At 56.3% G+C, this 22,641-nt stretch overlaps 9 protein-coding genes across 9 annotated transcripts; 5 read left to right on the top strand and 4 right to left on the bottom strand.

Annotated features, from left to right (window-relative positions):
- The first annotated feature begins 2,426 nt into the window (after nt 1-2,426).
- QBC33DRAFT_235264 (uncharacterized protein) lies at nt 2,427-3,989 on the top strand. The gene is made up of 2 exons (XM_060422867.1): nt 2,427-3,067; nt 3,256-3,989. The coding sequence occupies exons 1-2, from the start codon at nt 2,711-2,713 to the stop codon at nt 3,640-3,642; spliced, it is 744 nt and encodes a 247-aa protein (XP_060287393.1). The 5' UTR covers nt 2,427-2,710; the 3' UTR covers nt 3,643-3,989.
- A 2,827-nt stretch (nt 3,990-6,816) lies between these two features.
- On the top strand, nt 6,817-7,856 carry QBC33DRAFT_597861 (uncharacterized protein; the record flags this gene model as incomplete). The annotated part of the gene is made up of 3 exons (XM_060431946.1): nt 6,817-7,042; nt 7,175-7,377; nt 7,468-7,856. 3 exons carry the CDS (start codon nt 6,817-6,819, stop codon nt 7,648-7,650), a joined length of 612 nt encoding a protein of 203 aa, XP_060287392.1. The 3' UTR covers nt 7,651-7,856.
- QBC33DRAFT_527098 (uncharacterized protein) lies at nt 7,542-11,009 on the bottom strand. The gene has a single exon (XM_060426954.1). The coding sequence runs from the start codon at nt 10,818-10,820 to the stop codon at nt 8,004-8,006; it is 2,817 nt and encodes a 938-aa protein (XP_060287391.1). The 5' UTR covers nt 10,821-11,009; the 3' UTR covers nt 7,542-8,003.
- Nucleotides 11,010-11,112: 103 nt separating this feature from the next.
- QBC33DRAFT_555670 (cwf18 pre-mRNA splicing factor-domain-containing protein) lies at nt 11,113-11,727 on the top strand (the record flags this gene model as incomplete). The annotated part of the gene is made up of 1 exon (XM_060429663.1): nt 11,113-11,727. The coding sequence occupies one exon, from the start codon at nt 11,113-11,115 to the stop codon at nt 11,725-11,727; it is 615 nt and encodes a 204-aa protein (XP_060287390.1).
- On the bottom strand, nt 11,659-13,388 carry QBC33DRAFT_527096 (zinc knuckle-domain-containing protein). Its single transcript, XM_060426953.1, has 4 exons — nt 13,211-13,388; nt 12,857-13,106; nt 12,665-12,800; nt 11,659-12,578 (listed from the first exon to the last, which is right to left on the bottom strand). The coding sequence occupies exons 2-4, from the start codon at nt 12,933-12,935 to the stop codon at nt 11,864-11,866; spliced, it is 930 nt and encodes a 309-aa protein (XP_060287389.1). The 5' UTR covers nt 12,936-13,106; nt 13,211-13,388; the 3' UTR covers nt 11,659-11,863.
- A 578-nt stretch (nt 13,389-13,966) lies between these two features.
- Nucleotides 13,967-17,470, top strand: QBC33DRAFT_234891 (uncharacterized protein). The gene is made up of 6 exons (XM_060422866.1): nt 13,967-14,470; nt 14,565-15,439; nt 15,523-15,846; nt 15,907-15,995; nt 16,048-16,373; nt 16,430-17,470. Exons 1-6 carry the CDS (start codon nt 14,435-14,437, stop codon nt 17,219-17,221), a joined length of 2,442 nt encoding a protein of 813 aa, XP_060287388.1. The 5' UTR covers nt 13,967-14,434; the 3' UTR covers nt 17,222-17,470.
- QBC33DRAFT_527093 (maintenance of mitochondrial structure and function-domain-containing protein) lies at nt 17,296-19,106 on the bottom strand. The gene is made up of 2 exons (XM_060426952.1): nt 18,852-19,106; nt 17,296-18,729 (listed from the first exon to the last, which is right to left on the bottom strand). The coding sequence occupies exons 1-2, from the start codon at nt 18,957-18,959 to the stop codon at nt 17,758-17,760; spliced, it is 1,080 nt and encodes a 359-aa protein (XP_060287387.1). The 5' UTR covers nt 18,960-19,106; the 3' UTR covers nt 17,296-17,757.
- Nucleotides 19,107-19,212: 106 nt separating this feature from the next.
- Nucleotides 19,213-21,749, top strand: QBC33DRAFT_527092 (uncharacterized protein). The gene is made up of 2 exons (XM_060426951.1): nt 19,213-20,320; nt 20,373-21,749. The coding sequence occupies exons 1-2, from the start codon at nt 19,296-19,298 to the stop codon at nt 21,673-21,675; spliced, it is 2,328 nt and encodes a 775-aa protein (XP_060287386.1). The 5' UTR covers nt 19,213-19,295; the 3' UTR covers nt 21,676-21,749.
- On the bottom strand, nt 21,616-22,603 carry QBC33DRAFT_527090 (ribosomal protein L17). Its single transcript, XM_060426950.1, has 2 exons — nt 22,270-22,603; nt 21,616-22,199 (listed from the first exon to the last, which is right to left on the bottom strand). The coding sequence occupies exons 1-2, from the start codon at nt 22,483-22,485 to the stop codon at nt 21,843-21,845; spliced, it is 573 nt and encodes a 190-aa protein (XP_060287385.1). The 5' UTR covers nt 22,486-22,603; the 3' UTR covers nt 21,616-21,842.
- Between the last annotated feature and the right edge of the window lie 38 nt (nt 22,604-22,641).

The following is a 22,641-nucleotide window of genomic DNA, read 5'->3' as shown; positions in this document are numbered from 1 at the left end:
GTGACGATACATAGGTACATGCATACTCTGGTGTCTCTGCAAGACCCAGGGTCTGATACCCGCGAAATATGATGACAGTTGAGTCACTACTTGTGACTGTGAAGGGGAAATAATACTCGATCAGACCATTGAGACCAATTCAGAACCTAGAACAGGCCTAGCCCGGAGACATCCACGGACAGGGACCAAGAAAGCAGGCAGACGGTGCGCCAACTAGAATTTGTTCCGGTACCATGGACTGTCGTCCAGTTCGGCCATAAGCCGGAGCGGTTCTTGTGTAACAACGACTATTCCGGCTAGGCGGTCCTGCTATGAACGAATGGCTATTTATGTCCACAAACCATCTCTACGTACCCGTACTGGCGTATGCACACAGCCGATTCCAAATAACCGAACCAAGCTAGTGGGAGACGACCTGACACAGGCATCACTACCAAATATCGTGTTTGAGCTGGGTGACATTTTAGGGCAGTGGCAGCGCAATGCAATGAGACGCGGCAGGGTTTTGAGAGATGAGGGTCTTGGCTAGAGAGAGCCTGCTTCGAGATCGTCGAGATTCTCTAGGGTTTAATTCTGCGACAAAGGCTTAAAGCCAAAAGGCGGAAGAGACATACAAGACATGGAGGAAATCCAGCCTCCCAATTGGACAGAATCCCCAAAAGGCGGTCTTGGCAGAGCTCGGCACCGGTTAAGCTTAAACCCAAGCCCTGTGGCGTAGCAAACTCGGGCCCCGCATCTTGCATCTTTATGCACAAGCGCGCATTGGGGAACCACCAGCGCACACGAGGCTACTACCTAACTCCCGTCCTGATCACTGTGCAAGTATAGAGACGGTCAGCTGAAGCGAAGAGGTTGCCAGACTTCGAATCAAAGTCGCCATTATCAGACACAACGCCTCTGGCGGTTTGGGGGTGGCGCAAATTACGGGTCATGGCTCAGGGTAGGTACCGAATGAAGCGCCGAAGGGGCGGGCGGAGAAACACCATAACCACGAATGAACATGCACAGAACACAAGTCCCATGCAGGATGGGCCAGCCCTGAACCCGCGGCACACAGCCCCACCTCACCAGTCAACCAGAGAGCTCGAGTATGTGTACACTGCCTTACAAACCTTACAAATCTGATGAGGCTATCAATCAGGTCATGGGGGGTTCCATCGTGTCGAAACTGTGGGCAGTCGTCTGCAACTCCTATCAGATCCAGGTACATACATGGGTAGTCGAGGGCGGGTAGTGGCGTGCAGGGGATGGAAGGTACCGCAGCCGTGACCTATCAGGCCCTGTATGACTCGCGCTGCCGGATGTTGCCATGGGTGCTTCTGATCAAGGACGTCTTGGGTTCGATAGCTGACTAGGTACCTACCTACCCCGCAACCGACGCGATACACACACCTAGCTTCCGATAAAGGCACACGGCTCCGGAGCGAAAGGGGCAGGACTGTTTCTGCACTCTCACAGGTTGGGCACCTTTGGAGTACCCTGGGGTTTTGGGGACAATACGAAGAGGCCCCATCCGCTAAGCCCTCTCGTCCCCGGATCAGCGCCCGTTCAGGGACCTGCTAGTTCACCCCCTAGCTCGCCCCAGCTTGAATGGGCTTGACATTGATGAGTGTTCTTCCCGCCTCGCACTAGGGCATCGGGACTAAAACGACTACAATTAAGACTTGGGCAGGGGGAGGTTCCAATGGCTGAGCCTCTTCCGTGTGCTTGCCTGCGTGCACTCTGGTTCGAGCTTAACCGATGATAGCTGATCTGATCTGCGACCCTAAGGGAGTCACGTGTAGCTGGTAGAGGTAACATCCATGCCACCGAAAAAGAACCTGCGCAATATACAGATGTACGTACCTACCGGGCACTCCGGATTCGTATCTACCTACCTACCATGGGCATCTATCAGATTGCCCTGGTCACGCCCTTTGACCTCAACAGGACGTCACCCTCATAAGTTGCCGCTACCATCGGCGTTAAGGCGGTTTGCGTCATTCCTCGGTCTTCTGTGCCGCCGCAAACTTGGCCTACCATTGCCGAACGCCCGGGAAGGGGGGGGGCTTAGGCGCCGGACCACCTTTTGGTGGGTGGTCCTGGAGGTGGTGGCGGGCGCTGCGCTCGGCGGTCCTGAAAATCTCATGAAAGAGCGGTAGGGGAACGTACACTCTGCAGTTGGGTGATGGGCGCCATGTGGTGTGTCGTGTGTATTCATTCGTGCGTGTGCGACATGTCAGACCAGCCTACCATCCCGACTATCGACTATCACCGATACCCATGCGGTACCTTGTTGGATCCCTGTCTGGTGTGGGCGGGCCTTACAGCACATGCAGGCCCGGGAGGTACACACCATGCTTCCGCATCGCGAAAGCCACACTTCGCTCCGTGTTGGCGGTACTACTACCTACTATCCAACATCTTGATGGAGGATATCGGCGGAGTTGTCACTTGCCTTACCCGCCTTCCCGTCATCCAGACACACATGCCTAGTCCAATGCCAAATAAATAAAAGGCTCTTTGCCCCCCAGCTTTCCCGTCATGATCGCCATCCTCAAATCCGAACCCACTCGCTCTAGATCTGACTTGCGACACATAAGGGAGAACTTATAACCAACCCCTGCACTATTTCCATAACTTGAGTGACTGCATCGATCCCTTGTTGAAGTAAACAATACACACCATACCTAGCCAAGCATCCTATTACAGCGTGTCACCTTTGCCGGCAATGGAGGGTATCAATCCTCTCCTCGAGCTCCCGCCCCCAATCGACTCTCTCCACTACTTCTACGGTGACGTAGAGCAGTACCTAGACGCAACCACGTCAGAATCCCAAAGCCCGGCCGAGTCGCCAGTGAGTTCCCCTTATCCCCTCTCTTCGAGAAACTTGGAAAGACCCACGGGGCTAACCGTTGTTTGCGTTCCTTCCAAAAAGTACGACATGCCGTACGGGACAGATCTTAGCAACATCCCCAGCATGTATTCTAGTTCCGAGAAGGAAGAGGAATCATCACAGACGCAAAAGCCCGCGGCAAAGCGGAAACGGGAGAACCGGTATAAAAACGCCCCGCCGTCGGTCCTTTCGGTAAGTCTATCATCATCCCATCTTGTCCCCTCTTAGCCGTTTCCTTTCCGGGCCCGCCCCGGGTCCCCGGCCGGAGGTGTCTTGGCATCGTTTGCCGAGGACAGAGAAGAAGAGAAAAGAGATGTATAAAACAAAACGGAGAAACATGACTGAGACCCCTTTTGCTGACCACCAAACTCCAAAAACAGCGCCGGCGAGCCCAGAACCGCGCATCGCAGCGGGCATACCGCGAGCGCAAGGACCAGCGGATAAAGGACCTCGAGGCGATGCTCCAGGAGGCCAAGCAGAACAACGACGTGCTGAGCAAGGCTTACGCGTCGCTACACGCCGAGTACCTGGAGCTGAAGATGTCGCAGGTCGAGGACTCCCCCCACCTCCAACACCACCAGCAACAACAACCACAACAACAACAACACCAACAACACCAACATCATCATCAGCACCACCCGCATGCCTACGCCGCCGCAGGGCCGCCCCCGGCCCTGGACCCGGCTCTGGGCATGTCGCCTGACACTGACAGGCTGGAGATGGACTTGTTTGCCTATTCGCACGTGGGGACCAGCTATTCCCTGTGAAGTTTTCCCCCGACGTCTATGGTCAGAGGGAAGCTACTTGGTTTCATTTGCCATCCAAGGGATGGGAGGGGCCGGGGCAGACCCCGTGCCCCCAACTTTCGAGACCGTGCAATCCGGAAAGTTCCCCCCTCTCCCCTGTGGAAAAGTTATTTGGGATATGAAAGGAACGAGAAAAAAAAGAGGGTCAGGTCGGTGAGGTTAGCGAGATCAGCGATGGCTTATTTTTCCTTGTTTGGGTTATCGCTTATAGAGGGATTGGACGGTGGGCTCTCCTCTTTTATTCCCTTTTTGTTCCAACAAATATATATTAATTGGTTAAATCGGCTGGGGGACGGTGGGAGATACCTTTACTCACATACCATACACATACGCAATATTGGGAGAACGGCAAGTGGCCCTTCATCCTGTCGAGGACGAGGACGAGATCTTCTGGCGGACCGCGAGCCCGGGGCAGCATAGCTGCTGCACGACTTGGCGTGGTCCTCCCGGATGGGTGGGCAGGGTTGGAGTTGATGGCCGATTCGGGAATAACTCGATCCCCAAGACCTAATGTAATAGCTTGTACTGTATCGACCAATGCTTGACCATTGGGCTTCGATTGGAGACATCGCGGGCTTCGTGACACATGCCTGAGCAAGTATGGTGACGTTCATTGGCGAGCCATTTGGCGAGTAGGTGGCGAGGCCAAGAGAGGATGAGTGATAGCCCGGGAACTTGGACAAGCCCTAGACATATCCAGGTCGGTGCTTCAGCTGATACTGCCGCTTTCTTTCGGCGTGAGAGTGGCTCGTGGCTATGTATGTGTATCGCTACAACTACAACTTCGAGGAGCATTCCTAGAGGACTCAACTGTCAAAGTGATGGGTCGTTTTGGTCCTTTTCCTTTACAACATTCCCGGCCCCTGGCCTCCCTTGCTTCATCAAGCATACACTCCTTCTGACCTTTCTTGCTCAACAAAACCCTATCCCCACCTTCTGCCGTCCATCGAAGCACAGCCGAGGCTTTACTCAGCACCTTGCCCCTGAGGTCTCTCTTGTTTAGGACGTACCCCTATTCATTGCAATCTGACGCTCCCTGTAATCAATTTCCTGGTGGCTCAGCCCTAGCCGGGCTGAGCTTCCCTCGGTCAACCCAAACCTTTCCTAACTAGGCAGTCCCTCTTCGGAATCAGGCCATACGGATTCGTATAGAGTTGACTCAGTCAAGTCGTAGCGCTCTGCTACCTGCTCTGACGTTTTTACATGGAGCATCTTGTAGTGTCCAAGGTAAGTCGGAGCTCTGGATCCGGACACCCCTTTTCTTTCTTAGGTAAGAATTCTGGGCGGAATGTGCTTTCAGGGGACAAGTGTTCGGGTTATTAATCCGAGCTGCGTGCCGTTTCTTGTTCGACTCATTAGGTTCGTCGGGAGACTGGATGTTCTGCTGTTAACCGCTTGGTCTGCCCCTTAGTCGTCACGTCTGAATAGGAATAATTCCCCTCCGCTTTCCTCCTGGCACCGAACCCGGGCGAATCGAAGGGCCCAGTATAGTCAGATTCTCTCTAACGGCTGCCATTTCTTTCCAGGAGTGCAGAACATGCTGCCTTGGAATATCTGTCGTGCAAGGGGCGAGTGACCAGGGAGTCGTTTCAGTCACTCATCTTTGGCGAATGTGGTCTCCAGATGGGCAGACTGGCAAAGGGCCAGGTCTCACGGATATGACAATGGTTACTTATCGGTGAGTGATTCAGCAGCGTCCTCGGCCAGAACAGGTCGCCAGATGGCAAGCTTGGGACTAGGAAGAAGCCCATGTGACCAAGTCCGCCTTGACTGGGGGTTCGGCAAGACATCAAGGAGGATACTCCCATGGGCGTGTTCACAATATCGCTACCATCTTCCCCGGCTCGTCATCGGTTGGCGGTCTTGGTCTCCTGAATGGGACACGATCACTGCTGTTGCTCTACCATGGTTTTCCGCCGTCATGGATACTCGACCGCGGCACCCAAATACCCTTCGACGAAGGAAGCACGTCGCTTCTTTATAGGAGAGCCCCTGACCCCTCACGAGCTGCAATTCCGGCCGCACCATTCGCTACCACGTGGGTTCTTACTCAGCGCCCCATGGGCGACTCCTCGCCAACCCCTGATGCCAACTGCTTCCACCAACGAGAACAGCCGACGGCCGGACTAGCTAGCGGCCGTTTCCTGTTGAAATCTCGGCTGCGTGTTCCGGACTGCAGTTGGTTGCTGTCACGAATTGAATGCTGGGAGGTGGAGTGTGGGTGGCATGGTGTTGACTGTTGGGACCATCTACCGGTTTAGTGGTTCTTGGCTGCCTCTCGTACTACACCTTTGCAAGAGTAGAAGCACAACCACAAATGGCAGGTGCAAAACCCTATTGTCGATCTGTGTTGCAACAAGCATAGCAAACCTTGGGTTGAGAAGCATCGTGGGTGTGGGGCCTGTCCGTCCGGCGGTATGTCATGATGTTTCCAAACCCCTGGTTCCCACCCGCCCCCCAACACGAGACGCACAAGAACGACAGCAAAGACAGCGAATGCTTTCGAAAGTGTTCCTACCAATTAGTGACGGAATGAATTTGGTGGTCAAAGTGGAAGTTGATTTAAGCGCATGCCCTTTAAGTGGTCGCGCAATTTACAACACAATTTACCCTAATATCCAGCAAACTTTTCGACATCGCTGCCACAGCCGATACCGAGAAGACGGTGATGAGTCCCATATTCCCGCGCCAGCGTTTATGTGCCTGGCATCGGGGCCCCGCCGAATCATGAGAAGTGGCCTCTCAGCAGAAGCCCCATGATAATCTCATATGCACCCCTTGGCCAAGCTACCCAGGTTCAAGAGCCGTGGTGAGACCCCGATCAACCATCTTTTTCCCGAGCCAACAGTTTGGGTTCCAGATCATCGCCGTCATATAAGTTCGTGCGCCCCACAAACGTATGCGTGTATGTATCTACATACAGCCGGCCCAGGACCGCGTCACGTTCCAGGAATATAATACCCTTGGCCGTGTAACCCCCCGTCACGGGCTGGAGCGAAGCACCCAGATTATATATAACCCGGGGACTGGGGTAGCTTGCTTAATTTGATCTTCCACCGTCCGTACGACATACAGGCCCGCCCGTCAGCCATGCCGCACGCGTGAGCCACGAGCCTCCGAGTTGTGTGTGTATCCATGGCGCCCAAATACTGGCTCGGCCATGTGCTCCTCCTCGTCTCATCGTGGGGGCAGCAGTGCCGCGCCGACTTCACGACGACGTTCGAAGACGTGACGCAGGGGAGCGTGCTTGCCTTGGCCTGGGGCGACGTCGATCCGGACTCCCTCCCGCTGATAATCGGCGTGTCGCTAATCAACAAGACGGAGGATGGCTCAGCATACGGGGTCAAGATAAACATATCCAGTGAGAGAAGCCCCGCGCCCCCCCCCCGATTTGATGACAATGGTTCTCCCAAAAAACAAAACCATGTGTTCAGCTCCAAGGCCGTAGAGAGGGAAGCGTGCTGACCGAGGGAAACCCCCCCACAACCCGCAGCAACCGTAACCGACTCCTCATTCCTCTGGCCAAACGTGCCCTACCCGGTGGCCTACATCCCCACAGCCATGTACCAAGTCGAGGTCCGGCCCTCGCACTGGAAGGGCGACCAGCAGCCCGTGCTAGCCCGATCGCCCTTCTTCACCATCGGGCCGAGCCATCCGGAGGGGCAGCCGGGGACCTCCCCATCTCCCGATGACCCGGTAAGTCGCCGACGCGCGAAGACATACCGTCCAACCCCAACCCCAGAAAACCACACAACTAACACACAAAACCCCTTTGCCCTTTAACAGCAGCCCACGCAGCCAGGCTCGTCACCGCACCCGAACCGAAGGCTCGCCGTCGCGCTCGCCGTGGGCATCGGGCTCCCGTCGCTCGTGGCCGGCGTGCTGGTGGGGTGGTGCGTCCGGAGGCGGCGCCGGAGGGCGGCCGAGGCGCTGCGGAGGCGGAGGAGGATGGAGTTTGTGATCAATTGAGGGCCCCTCCTCGCTGGCTCCTTTCCGCGGGGGATTCGGCGGGCTGCTGCCTGGGCTGAAGATGGGGGGTTGGTGCTGCGCGTGGGTTGGGAATAGAGAGGCGCTATGGTCGTTGGGGAAGGGATAGGTGGCTCTCTTTGTTTAGGTAGGGTCGGGTCATATGTTGGGTGGTGCTGTGCTAGTGTTACGAAGTCCGATGATTTAATACCCCGGGGGGAAAGCTGGGGTTAGCTCCGGTAACGATAATCGAATGACGAGTCGATCAAGCATGATCGCTGTGCCCAATCTAGGTCACTTGGGGGGAGGTAATGGAGAAAGCGGAAAATCTGTCAGGTTTGTCGTTGATACATATACTAGGGTCTCACGGCTCTCCCTTCCGCAGTCCCGTCCTCATCGTAATACTCGAGAGCACGCTCCTCTCCGCTCTCATCATCCGCCATGCCATATAACCTCTCGGCCTCACTCTCCAGCTCTCGAAGCCGCCCCACGATGCCGTCCGTCTCCGGGCTCTGCTCGCCGGCACCGGCACCGGTACCGCCCAGCCCCTGCGCCTGCTCCTTCTCCAGCCACCGTTTCCGCCTGGCCACCATCTCCTCCATCCGGTGCAGCGCCTTGTCCTTGTCCCGGAGATACGCAAAGGCCTTGAAGGTGAAGTCGTCGGCCTCGAGGCCCGCGGCCTCGATGCGCTGGAACGTCTTGACCGTCTTCTCCACCTGTTGGTCCCGCGTGTAGCCGGCGAGCAGCGTGTTCCAGGTGACGATGCTGGGCTCCACGCCGTACTCGCGCATCATGTGCAGGATGCGCTCGGCCTCGCCCGTCTTGCGGTGGAACATGAAGCCGTTGAGGAGGATGGACCAGGTGTGAACGCTCGGTGCTGGATGCCGAGGGAGGGGTCTGGCGTCGGCGGGTAGCGAGGAAGGGTCGATGGAGGCGAGCTCGGCGCCCTTGAGCATGTCGCTGACCACCTCGAGTGCAATGTGCAGCAAGCCGTCCCACTCCAGGACGGCCTTGATCACAATGTCGTACACCAGAGTCCCCCGTTCCTCGACGAGGCGCACCGCCGCCGGGTCACCGTTTTGTAGCAGGCTGCGGAATTGCGAGTAGAAGGCGATGATGTTGTAGGCCTTTGAAAAGCTTCGGACGTACCCGATGAGCATAATCCCAAGGGTATCGCTTCCAGGGTCAATCAGATCCTGTGGCTCCAAGGCCGGCAGGTTGGAAACAAGAGGTAAGACTTTGGATTCCGCATTCCACTGTCCGCTGGGAATCAGGTCATCTTCAAGATACCGCTCAATGTCGGAGAAGGTAAGCCTTCGGAGCGGATCAAGCTTGAAAAACTTTGCGTATGCCTTCAGCATGGGGCGGAAGCCGGGGAGGACCCTGGGTGGCCGGATTCGTCTTCGACGGGCCTCGACCAGCCATGGAAGAAACAAGGCGTGAAGTAGATCGTTCCACACAATAGGATCCCTAACGTTGTCCGAGTGGGCGGCTTGGACGATACGATCGATGGATTTGAAATCCTGACAGAGCTTCGCTCCGTTCAGCAGAATCGAGTACAAGTGCGGATCAGGTTCAATGCCGTGCTCCACCATTGTATCAAATACTTGCCAGGCGGTATCGAGCTCCGTGTTCAAGCAGAGGTTGCGGATGATGACGGTGTAGGTGACAAGATTGGGGCTGAGACCGAGGTCCAAGAGCCGCTCGAACAGCTCCGCAGGCGTGGCTGGCATATGGTTTTCCATGTCATCCTTGTTCATGGACAGGACAGACGTGCAGAGAGCAGCGCCACGAGGCGTATTGATGTCCAAGGTGCCTGACTGCAACAACGACTCTAGAATCTGAACCGAGGCTGATTTATGATTGACATCCTTCGCGAGCCGGCCAGCAAAGTGAAGCAGCGTGTTGGTGTGGAGGAGATGTTCATATCGCACAAGCTCTCCGTAAAGACGGGCCAGCTCATCCACCTGCAGCCCTTTGGTCAACGAGTACAAGACCCATTGCGGGAGCTGCAGGTATCGGTTGGAGCTATTCTTGAGCAGAAAGAGAATCAGGTCCAGGAATGTCTTGTCGGCATGGCGCCGGTCCTCGACGTCGAAAAACATCGATCGCCTGACTAGGTAGCGCAGGACGTCTTTGACTGCGTAGGTTGAAGTGACGGATTCTTCAAACGTCGCCTGGAGCACAAGGTGTGCTTCGCTCGGTTTGATGCGGAGTGCTGATAGCATGACATCGGGCCAGAGGGCCTGCCGTCTTTCCAGAGGCTCGCGCTGCCACGCCTCCCGCATCTTCTCCACATCCTCGAGAGTCAGCAGGGCGGCGAGCTCTTCCTCTCCGAGGAGCTTATGTTTTGCATGAAAGGGTTTCCCCCTCATCATACTGTCGAAGCATCTGGCGAATCTCCTCCTCCAGGCCTTGAACCGGGACTTTACCTCGGCCCTGTCTTTGGGGTCACAGTTTCGAGTTAGGTAGACCACTTCTTGTAGTTCGCGGTGTTGTTCTTGCTTTATCCTCCTTGCTAGCACGACCGTCCTTCGGTGCCCCATTCGCTTCTTCTTATCCTTCGTCTTTATCGGGCTAGGATTAACAATGCCAGGGGGATTCGATTCCTCCGCCGGATCAGCCCATAGCTGGTCGAACTTGGCCCAGAATTGTTGATCGTCCGGGGGATAGTTTGCGCCATCGAATGTGCGCTCCTGGGAGAGCTCTCCCAGTGCCAGCTCCCACTCTCGAAATGAGTCCGCTTTCGATTCTCGAGGCAGACCGACCTGTCCTTCTGGTCGTTCGACGGATGGGTCACTACCCCTCGCCCGCCTGACAGACCTAGACTGCGAGCCATGCGGGTCGTAGCTTCGGAAGGGGTCGTCCGTCACGGCCGGTGTAGAGTTCCGACCATCTCCCCTGCCCTGCTTGGGCGTGTGCGATTGTGGAACCTTTCTGACAATATAGGGGACGTATTTCCTAAAATTAACCTCTGCGCGGGTGTCGGTGGATAAGGGTGCGGCGCTGGCAAAACTTCGAGGGGAGGTCCGGTTCACTAGAAGTGCTGGAGTCGTCCTTCGAGGTGTAACTGAGCGCGTAGTTGGAAAGGAGCGTTGGAGGGTAACGGACTCGCGCGATGCCTGTCTAAGTCGTGATAGGCAAGGCTGGCAAATAAAGCCAGCCCTTTCCATGATAGCTGGGCTACAGCTTCAAGCACGCGGCCAATGATGAGCAGAATCAATGCTTCGTAGATTCGTATGCCTCGCCATTCCTGTAATATGATGTTATAGCTCAAGAGATGGAAATTTGTCCGATAACGGTTCTTATCAGGAACAGGGATAATGAGACAAGCTTAGTGGCTGGCAGGCGGACTGTGGCTTGGACCCCACCACAATGAACCAACTTTTCGACCGGACCATCAGCTTTCAAGTTCCAACGTCTCGAACAGATCGTCTAGGCCCTTCACCAACACAACCAGCAAAGATGTCAAGCTCACATGCCGCCCTGGCCGTGGCGTCAGACGACCGCAAGTCGCGTCTAGCCAAGCTCAAATCCCTGAAACGGAAACAGCCCGAAGGCGAAGTCGTTCCTCCAGAGGCGGATCGCGCCTCGCCCAGCCCGCCCGAGAAGGAGGTCGCGAAGCTGCACCTGTCCGGGCGAAACTACGACCCGGAGACGAGGGGCCCCAAACTGGGGTTCGAAGCCCCGCCCACCCTCGGTCTGGAGAGACCGACACTTGAGGAGCAGGCCGCCGAGGTGGAAGAGGACGTCAGGAAGAAGGCCGCCGAGGACGCCGAGAACGACAAGGGGATCGACCTATTCAAGCTGCAACCGAAAAAGCCCAATTGGGATCTCAAGAGAGAGCTGAACAAGAAGCTCGAGGTGCTGAATGTCCGCACCGACAACGCAATCGCCAGAATGGTCCGGGAGAGGCTGGCCGCGAAGAAGGCGGCGGCGCGGAAACCGGAGAGCGCCGCCATTGATGGCGGGGACGACGCGGGACTGAAGGGCGCTGCGCTTGTGGAGGGGATACGGTTGAGGGAGAGGGAGGAGGAGGAAGAGGAACGCAGGGAACGAGAGGAGGTCGACTTGGCTTGAGGCTACGGGCATGTTGTTTTGTCCCACCTCCCTCACGACTGACGTAGATTGATTTCACGGGCATACCGAACTCGGGGGACAGGCGCTTGGCAGCGGACTCGAATTACTAGAGTATGCAATTTGATACCCATATCTCCTATCTCCCCATGTTCATGGATTGCGTCAGGGCTAATCTCTTGCTAAAGGGGCTAAGGCTGCGCTCGCGTGGCGGTTGAGGTGGCGCTCTGGCCTGTGTCCGCTGGCCATCCCTCCTGCCCTCCGAACCCTGGTGGCGGTCATCTCTATCTCTGTATCGACGGGTATCTTCAGGTTGGGGTCGCCGACTCTCCCTCGGTGGTGATCGGCTTGGTGACCTGGAGCCTAACCGTGGCGGCTGCCTGCGGCTGTCCCTTGACTTGTGGTAATCGCTAGAGACCGACGAATCCCTCCTAGGGCGCGCGTCTCCCTCGGATGACGCATTGCGGCGCCTTACGTGAGCTGCGTCTTCATGGCCAGGCCTAGGAGATCGCCGGCTCCCATAGTTTCCGGGGCGACGGGCTGAATGTCGGCTGAGAGAACCTCGGCCGGATCCTTCATCCTCGGAACTAAAGGAGCGTCTACGCCCTGCCGAATCGGAAGGCGAACCACCTCGATTGCTCCGGGTCTTGAGTGGGGGTGGTGAGGGAGAACGCCTCCTTAATGGAACTGGGCTTGGTGACCTAGTGGACAGGGTTGAGACGGAATCATATGAGCTTGATCTCTGTCTCTGAGGCTGGTCGTCTTTAGGAATAGGCTCATCGTCCTCTTCAAGTTCACGTTTCCTCTGCCTTTCAGCTTCCTTTTTGGCCAGCTCCTCGTCGGCACCGCCCTTCCTGGGTTGTCTGTAAGCAAGTGGACAAGTGGAAAATTTGGGCAACTGGGGTCCGCGAGAGTGCTAGACGCCAAAGCAGAGACCTACTTCTTCAATAGAGCATCTGGCACGTCGTTGGTGAGCTTCGGCACCAATTTGGGGTTGAGTAACTGCTGTGTGCGCGAAGGCCTGGGAACGTACGGGCGTTCCTGGGGCTTCGCCGTGCACTCATACGAGTAGTGACGTTCAGGTATGTTAGTTGGACGAAGCACAAGTGAGGTAGCTGAGGAGGCAACATATCTCGCTGGAGGCACTTCTGGCACTGTACGTTGGCAGGCGTCGATTTGGATGGCCCTGCGCGGCCCCGGTAGGCGTGCATTGTTTGATAACGTAGCGACTTAGCGGCGATGCCACCGCAAGTGTTGGAAAGTCGCCGTTCTGTGGTGCAACTACTGAGGCTGAATGCAAATTGCCGGCCGCGATATGTTTGAGTGAGCAGTGTGGTGTCTCACGTGGATTCCAGAACCAGGAATTTGCGAGTCACGGACTTCTAGGATCGCGGGAGCGCGTAAGATGACTGATTTGCCGCAAAGACTACGTGGGTAGTGAATGCGAGACAGGCATTCAAAGACTCGGAGTCTCGGAAGCACATACCAGAGTTCTCAACCAGAGTTCGCGCTGCCAGATCAATGCCACGATCATCGCACGTGACCGGGGACGAAAGTCCTGTACTCGTACCTTCTAGGTTCTGCAAGGCTACCTCTACCTACATATGTACACAATGTATCCACGATTTGCTAGGCGTATCCCCAAGTTGGGGGAACATCACGCGTCGAAATTGCCAGTGCGTTACTAATCGCCTACAACAAGGAAGCAATATCTAAATACAAAACGATTCCGAACAGTAAAACATTAGGCTGGTAAACTTAATCTGGTATGATAGGAAGGGCCTCGGAGAAGTCAATTCACTAATAAATTCAATTTTTTGTAGCCGGTTGTGGTGCACCAACTGAAAAAAGCCCGTGCCAAGGTTCCAAGAGGCACATGGCGCTAACTCTGTTCAGGCTTGGCTGGTCAGCCAAGGTGCCGGCAGGAACTGAAAGGCAAAAAAAACCGTCGAAAAAATAAAGGTAGAAAATAATAGAAACGATCGCGAATCTTAACTGTGGACACGAGGCAAGGCAAAAAGGGACGGACTAGTTCAACTTCCTGATCTTGTCTGCGAGCCCGGTTGCATCGCTGGCATTGCCACTGACAAAAGTTGGCAAGAAGAGCTGCTGCCCATGGTCCGTTAGGCACTGGAGAGGAATAAAAATCCAGTGTCAGCAGTCCCGTTTACCAAGCCTTCCCGGCTTGCCCTTCGTTCGCTCGTGCGACTGATCGACCGTCTCTCTCATTATTATCATCCACCTCGCCCACCTCACCCCTCCTCTCAACTCGGTCACCCATTTCTATTTCTAATCCACTCGTGCACACAGCAATCCGCCGGAGCTGCCATCGTGCCCTGTGGACGCATCATCCCGTTGCGTGCCCGATTCCGCGTCCTTCAATCACCCCTAGCTCATAACTGGCTGGCCAAAGCCTTTTGCAGGCTTGCTAGTTGAATTCGACGACACTTCCCAGCCAACACCCCCCAGAGAAATATCATCAAGTTCACGACCATGATCAACGGTACTTTCTCCGCGCCCAGGACCGCCTTGATCCGTTTCGTTTCTTGATCTTCTCATCGCCCCCATATTTTAATACAATTTCCGGTCACGAATTGATAGCTATTCCGACCAACTGATTTCTCGAGACCCCCCGTTCTGTCGTTACCTCGTCTACGAACCTGCTCCATCAACCAGTCTCGAGTCCCAGGTCTCAGCCACATCTCCCACAATGGCGACCGACGTCAAGAAGATGTCCTTTGCAAAGGTATTTATCACTCGCCTCCGCATTCATGACCTTGCCAACTGGCCAGTGTCCCATGCTGCCGTCTAGACAGCGCGGCTGACTTTGTTCTCTTCAGGTCGCAGCTTCTGGAAGCAAGGACCCCCCCTCCGTCGCTGCTATTGTGCGATCTCCAGTCCCTGCTACTGCCAAAGAGCCCCGAGAGCCCATTCCCGTCGCGCCGAAAACTCTATCCTCCCCGGCACCCATCGTAGTAGCCGGTACCCGCACTGTCACCTCGGCTCCTACAACTGCTTCCAGTCAGGGGAAGTCGGCCAAGGGCAATGTCACGACGGAGAGTAAAGTAGTCGAGGGGTTGAGAGATCTCAAGTTAGAGACAAAGACTCCAAATCTAGTTGTCAACGGCACCAGCTCGACAGTAACCGAAAGGTCTAGCAAGACTGGGAATAGCCAGACTCCCTCGGATGAAGCTTCTCAGAGAGCGGATTCTGTTTCGGAATTGGATACCAAGCCCCCAAGCCTGGATGGGAAGAGCATCACGTCGGGAACGACTTTCGCTTTGGATGAGAAGGAGTCGCTGCGCCCCGATGACAGCGCGAGTGTCAAGGCAGCCGCCGAGGATGATGATGCCTTCTCCATTCGCGGTTCCCTCGTGGCTAGTGGGTCACGGATGGGCTCCGAGGTTGCTGCCCGTGTCCATCGCATTCAGCTAGGCGACATGCCACCCCGGACCATCACCACCCACGTCCTCGCTGGTGCCCATAACCAAGGAGGAGCTGTGCCTCCTCTGAGCGGCGTGCCGGAAAACCCGTCAGTTCCCGAGGGAAAGCTGCCACTCGGCTCGGCTGCCACTACTCCAGATGGCCTCGACGGCAGTGGTTTCTACCGACAGAATCCCGACGATAAGCTGCTGGAAGCAATGCTGTCGCCCAAAGACCGTCTGTTTCTCCTGAGACTAGAGGCAAAGGTCATTGAGTTTGTTCAGGATTCCAAGTATGCGCCCTCCCTCCCCCCCCCCCCCCCAAACCGGATACCCAAGTCCGTCTTGTGACAGCAACTAATCTATCTGTTCCAAGGGAACCTTTCATGGATCTGCCCCCTTGCAACTCGTTTTGTAGGATGTTGACACACAAGCTTGCCGATTACTATCATATGACGCATTCTTTCGAGGCCGTAGCTGGCGGCGTGCGCATCTACAGGACCCCCTTCTGCCGTGTCCCCCCTGCGCTGTCCAGCATAGTGGTTAACCCGTCCAACAACTCCCCGGCTCCGGCTCTTCTTCCACGAAAGATAATGCGACGAGACAGGGATGGAGAGCTTGGGAATCTGAGCGGTGGTCCTTCTAAGGCGACATCCGAGGTTGGGAGCGATGGCAAGGAGAAGTCTGGTGCCAATCAAAAGTATGTCTCGTATCGCGTGCGAGCTAGCCATCTGTGAGCCGTTATTAACCATCTTCTTAGGCTTACCAGGGAAGAACGGGAGGAGGCTTATAATAAAGCTAGAGAGCGGATTTTCGGAAACCTCGACAAGACAGAAACCCCCACGCCAGGTTCGTCTCGTGCCGTCTCTTGAGCTAGTTCTTCGCTGACCCCCAACGACAGAGAATGAGGATAGTAATGGAGTGTCTCGGGCAAGCTCGGTATCTGCCAGAGACAGATCGACACAGACGAAGAGGAAGGCCGCCAAGCAGCGGCGCGACGACTCGGAGAGCTTCGACTCCCGCTCCCAGTATGTGGCGTGGTGTACACCCCAGCAGCAGACGTGGGTGTCGCCGCAATATATCCCCGTTGGCAATCCCCAATTCAACGGGCAATTTCAACAGCCACGTCCGAATGCGCTGCAACCCGTCTACGGTACCAACCCGACATACTCGCAGGTGATGCCAAACAACGGATATGCATCTCAATTCAACCCGATTCCGCCGGTAGTACGTAGTATCCCAGTTCCCAATGCCCAGGTTGCGCACCTGCTAACGTGCAGAAGTATTCTTCACAGATGGTACCTCAGCCCGGAACTTCACCCCAGCGGTATCCAACCCAGAGTGCTCCTATGGCGCCATATCCACCACCTTTACAAGCTCTAGCCCAACAAGGATGGCAGCAGCAGCCGCCGCAGCAGCAGCAGCCGCAGCCCCAGGCCCAGCCGCCGCAGCAGCCACAGCCGCAGCAGCAGAACTTCAGCCAGAGCCCGTATCAGTCTCGAGCAACTCCGGCTCCGGCTCCGGCTCCTGCTGCCGCTTCCGGGCCCCCTCCCCCTGGCATTCCGTATGCATATGGGCAATTGCCAGTGAATGCTAACCCCAACGATCCCAAGAGTCAGCACCCGATTCCCGGAAGCTACAATCGGCACTCGTTCAACCCAAAGACTCAGTCATTTGTCCCCGCCAACGGTATGGTCCTCATGCAGCCCCCGCCTCTCCCTTACGTGGGAAGCAGCCCGCATCATGGAAGTCCGCAATTACACGCGCTCCATATGAATTACAACGGCTACCAGCAGCCGATGCCGCAGCCGCCGTACGGAGGTAACGGGTCCGGGTATGGCATGGTTGTGCAAGGGTCAAGCAGCTCAGTTCCTCAGTATCATCCCGGGCAGATGGCGCCACCGCAGCCAATCCAACATGGGCCCCCGCATGGGCCGCGGGGTCTCCCACCCGGCCAGCCGCCGCACATTCCCAACAAGCCCGCCATGCCTCAGGGGGCCCCGAGCCAAACCTACAGTACTCTGCCGACATACGGCAACCCTGCCACATTACCGCAAAAACCCACCACTACTTAAGGCGTTCGAGCATCTGCCGGTGTTCAAGGATGATTTGCTTGACTTCCAAGGCGTACCGGACAAACATTGCATATGGCGTTTTCTCGGGGAGTAACCGTTTGGGAAGAGGACCGACAGCTGGCTGTTTGCATGGGGCAAACCGCAACTTGCTGGGAAGGGGAGAGGGTGTGGGAATGCAGCAAAAATGGTAAAGGCGGTACCTAGATATGGTAGTTCTTCTTTCACAGCATAGGGTTTATAGATGTGAAAGAATAGAATTAAAGGACCTCTCATGTCACTATCCCCCCTTTATTTTGAATTCTAGGTCCCATAACGCCCGGTGAAATAATTTTGGACTTTGTTTTTGTTTTGGTTATTTGTCTCATTTTCCTTTCCTTTTTGGCTCTGGCGGAGGAGGCTCAATTGCTACAGAGAAACAAAAACGCCTCAAGAGACGGAGGAAAGCAGTTTTCCCCCCAACACCCGGGGCCCTATTCCTTCCAACCCAGACCCAGTGGATGCTATACCCCCCCTCCCCCCTCTTCGGTTTCCCGACTTTACTCGCCAGTCTCTCTCGGCTCCCTCGGCTCCCTCTGCTGGCCGCCGCCTCTGCCGCCGCCGCGGCCCCCCCTCTTCCCGCCGCGGCCCCCCCTGCCTCCGGCGTCGTCGCCGTCCTTGCCGGCCTTGTCGCCCTCCTTGTCGAAGCCGATGAGGGTGGAGGTGGCGAGGCGCTGGGCGAGGTCGATCTGGGTGCGGATGGTGTTTGCGAGGTAGGACACCATGAGGACGTCCTGGATGTGGTTGTTGAAGTCGCGCTCGACGGCGAGGGCGTCGACCTTGGGCGCCAGCGAGAGGGCGTTCATGAGGTTCTGGCCCAGGGCGTGGTTGCCGTCGCGCTCCTCGTCCAGGACCTCGGACACGTACTCGGACACGCGCTCCAGCAGGCCCGAGACGGTGCCCAGGGCGCGGGCGAGGGCCTCGACGTCGCTGGTGACGGGGGCGGTGCGGGTCTCGGTCTCGGCGGCCGAGGCGACGGCCTCGAGGGCCGAGCGCTCGGCGTCGCCGTGCAGGAGGCGGTGGGGCACCTCGAGGAAGAGGCAGGACTCAGCGGCGCGCTCGGCGTTGACGGCCACGGGCGCAGAGATGTACGTCTTGGTCTGGATGGAGGCGCCGGGCTCCGTGTTGATGGTCAGGTGCACGGCCGGGTGCGGGAAGGTGCCCGTCTCGGGCGAGGCGAAGAAGTTCTGAATCAGGGCGCTGAAGCTGTTGAGCTCGTGGCTCGTCGTGTACCAGCCCAGGAGGGTCTCGCGCGGCGACGCCCGGAGCGTCAGCGCGAGCATGTTCTTCTGGTACTCGACGTCCACCTCAACCTGGTCCTCGTTCTCCGTGTGCGGGATCGCGAAGCTGCTGCGCACCTCCGCCTCGGTGCCGTCCTCGCTGCGCACGCCCACGAGGGCACCGATCACCCGCGTGGATTGTGTGTCGCGGATATCCCTTCGGATGGCATGGTCGAGGATGGAGAATACGGCCTGCGTAGAGGGGAACACCCGGTCAGTATACTAGCCAGCATAGACATAGACAATCCTCCCCGAGTTCCGGAGCGTCAACCGCCGGGGGGAACAGGGGCGCGGGGGTGGTGCGTTATGTTTACCTGGGGCTGGATATTGACGGTAAGCGGGGCACCGCTACCACTGAATCCCATCACACCCGGCGCCAGGGGCCGCGATAGATGTATGAAGCTTTCCTGATCTACTGCCATGATTGCGGCTGTAGAGGAGTCGACGACGGTACGGGAGAAACGGGTTGACAGTGTGTCGTCGGGATGGCTCGTCAAATCCCCTTCTCAAATGCTAGCCTTTTTCACTCTTTTTCAGGTTTTGCAGGTACAGCCCCGGGAAAGTGGGTTGTGCGCGCTAAGATAAGAAACGCTAGCGATGATAAAGAGGTGGCGTGGCGGGCTTTTTTTATTTGACGAGGCTGAAGCCAGGGCGTGGCTGAAGCGCAAGGCTATGGAAACATTTTTCTCCTCCACCTGAAGACATATTATTCGCACGTGCAATGGAAATATTCCAGACCTTTCACAGCGTTATATAAAATGGCACCACACGGCCAACCAGGTGCTAGTTCCGGGCCCGGGAGGTTTCCCCCTGGAAGCAGGGGTGGTTCTAGAAGCGGCTCTAGAGGTGGCTTTAGAGGCGGTTCTAGAGGCGGTTCTAGGAGCGGTTCCAGAGGCGGTCCTAGAGGCGGTCCTAGAGGCAGTTCCAGGGGCGGTCCTAGGGGCGGTTCCAGAGGCAGCACCCGAGGTGGTGACAGAGGTGCTTCCAGGGGTGGCAGATCCAGGGGAAACGCCGGCCCGGACCAACAGCACCGTCCCCGGTTTGATAGTGCCAGGCTTGCGACAAACGAAGAGTTCGACGAGGATTCAGAGGACGGGTTTGACAGTGAAGACGCTGCGTCCGACGATGAGGCTGATAGCTCGGAAGATGAAGATGATGAGGACGGGACAGCGACTACTCGGCCTTATCTTTCCCTCATGCACAGCCTTGCAGAAAGTGCTCCTCCAAAGGCAAAGAGGAGAAAGTTGGAACATTCAGCTCATGAAGATGAGGCTCCGCAACAAGCCCAGCAAGGGAATGCCGAAGGAGTGGATGACGACTCGGTCGATCTTGTGGAAGAACCGAACGAAGATCTTGACGAGGCTCGCCCGGAAGAGTTGTTCGACGACGATGACGATCTCGACGCCTCCGACCCATTTGAGGTTCACTTTGCCAGTCCCAACGAGGGCGAGCTTGGTCAGAAGCTTAAGGCCATTCAAGATGGCCAGTGGCAACTGACGCGGGCGACTTCCAATCCTTGGAGGTTGTTCATCAACACTCCGAAGACAGGGGAATCCGCAGAAGCAGTGTTGCCAAAACCCCTGTCTGGACCCGGAGATCTCAACCTCAAGCAAAAACTACGAGAGGCTACGGCCTCCCAGAAACCCGAATTCGACCCCTTGGAAGGGTTCCTATCACCTCTCATGTTCAATCACCTCGACACCTTGTTTTGTGAACGGACCGTTGCGAATTCTGCTAGTCTCAGATGGATGGCTTCTCTCCACGCGTTGAACCATATCTTCAAGTGAGTCGGGTTCACATATAACGTTGCTTTGCAGCTGACTGACCGGGTAAAGGACTCGCGATCGGGTGATAAAAGACAATGCAAAGCTATCAAAGGTTCAAGAAAACGACGACCTGGAGTTGCGGGATCAAGGCTTCACACGGCCAAAGGTCTTGATCATCATTCCGACTCGGCAGTCATGTGTTAAGATGGTCGACATGATTTGCCAAATCTGCGTTCCGGATCAGCAAGAAAACAGGAGTCGATTTGACGAATCGTACATCGACAAGGACCAGAAGTTCGGGGACCAAAAACCCGCCGATTTCAAGGACCTCTTCCAAGGAAACGACGATGACATGTTTCGGCTCGGGGTAAAGTTCACTCGGAAGACCATCAAGTACTTCTCCCAGTTCTACAACTCCGACATCATTTTCGCCAGCCCTCTGGGCCTTCGCATGGCCATTGGGTCCGAGGAAGAAAAGAAGGTCGACTTTGACTTTCTGAGTTCCATCGAGCTAGTGATAGTCGATCAGGCTGACGCCTTGCTTATGCAAAACTGGGAACATGTCGAGTACATCTTCGAACATCTAAACATCCAGCCAAAGGACGCCCACGGCTGTGACTTTAGCCGCGTGAGGAACTGGTACTTGGACGACCAGGCCAAGTATTTCAGGCAGACCATCATTCTCAGCGCCTTCAACACTCCTGAGTTGTCGGAACTCTTCAGGAACTACTGCAACAACTGGGCCGGCAAGGTGAGGATCCAGAAAGAGTACCATGGCACTCTGTTGCAGATGCTGGGACACAAGACCAAGCAGACCTTTTCCAGGTTTGAACCGCCATCGATCCAGGAGGACCCGGACTCGAGATTCGCCTACTTCACGAAGGCCGTTATACCGACATTGACCAAGAACCCCAAGGACAGCGCCGGGACGTTGATCTTCATTCCGTCCTACCTCGACTTCGTAAGGGTACGAAACTACTTTGCAAACAACTCGGCTGTCGAGAGCTTGTCGTTCGGTACCATCTCCGAGTACGCAGACGTCCCTGAGGCCTCGAGGGCTCGCTCTCACTTCCTCAACGGGCGCCACCGCGTATTGCTCTACACTGAGCGCGCCCACCATTTCCGCCGCTACCGCATCAAGGGGGTGAAGAGGGTCATAATGTACGGGCTCCCTGACAATCACCTCTTCTACGAGGAGATTGCTGGGGAGTACCTCCGGCTCAGCGAGCAGGCGTTGACGCTCGAGCCGGGCCAGGGAAGCGTCCGAGTGCTGTTCTCCAAGTACGACGTGCTCAAGTTGGAGAGGATTGTGGGCAGCCAGAGAGTGGGCAAGATGATTCGTGAAAGGGGGGACACGTTTGACTTCCTCTAGTGGTACATTTGCATGCTTAATACATCCCAATGCCCAAACGTACATATATAGAAGAGATCCTAAACTCCCATCTACGTTCCAGGCCCCAAGTAAAATACAGCACTTGATCTGTCATATACATGTCTATTCCAGCACAGTCAAGCCAGACCTCTCCATCCAGGGCTCCCTCACGCGGTAGTAGACGGCCCCTTCTCCGTAGACCTGACGAGGTTCAGCTTGGATATCCTCTGCACCATGGTCTCGAAATCGTCCTTCCCATCCTTTCGGAACCTCGTCACCTTCTCCATGTTCCTCTCCGTCATCTCGGTGCTGCCCTTGCCCAGCTTCCGGTCCCTCGCCACGGCGGCGGCCGTCATCTTGAAGCGTATGTCCTTGGGCCCGTCGACCAGCTCGAGGATCGCGGACGGGGCCTGCGAGTACGTGTCCTTGGGCTGGGTGCGCAGCACTCTCGTGTAGCCGCCGGGCCGCTCGGCGTATCGCTCGCGGAGCTCGCCGAAGAGCTTGGGCATGAGGTCGTGGGGGGTCTGGAGTCTCTGGGTTAGCCTGTGCTCTGCTGACAGTCCATCCTTCTCGGTGCCATTGGGGCGTGCTTACGTAGAGGATTCCCATAGCTCTCCTCCGAGATGATTCATTGTCCCGCTTGGCGAGTGTGATGAGCTTCTCGGCCACCCGCTGAGCTTCCTTCGCCTTGGGCCATGTCGTGTGGATTGCCTCGTCCTTGACGAGGGACGTGACGAGATTTCGGAGAAGGGCTTGCCGGTGAGATGACTTCCGGCCTAGGTGTCGGTGCCTTGTCAATCCGCCAGCCATGTCTTTTCTTTACACAGCGCCGGGTATGCGCTGATAATGAGCGGTTTAGAGACGAGTTTTCGTCGGTTGGCGGTTTTGAGGTTCCTGGCGCGGAAACGATGCGGCTCACGAAATTTTAGTCTTGGCATTGCCGAGCTACGTAATTGTTAAAACACC

This window comes from Phialemonium atrogriseum (assembly GCF_030411735.1).
Source record: "Phialemonium atrogriseum strain 8032-3 unplaced genomic scaffold QBC33scaffold_3, whole genome shotgun sequence".
Classification (NCBI taxonomy): domain Eukaryota; kingdom Fungi; phylum Ascomycota; class Sordariomycetes; order Cephalothecales; family Cephalothecaceae; genus Phialemonium; species Phialemonium atrogriseum.
The sequence above is the reverse complement of the archived record's forward strand: the minus strand, read 5'-3'. Positions and strand labels throughout refer to the sequence as shown.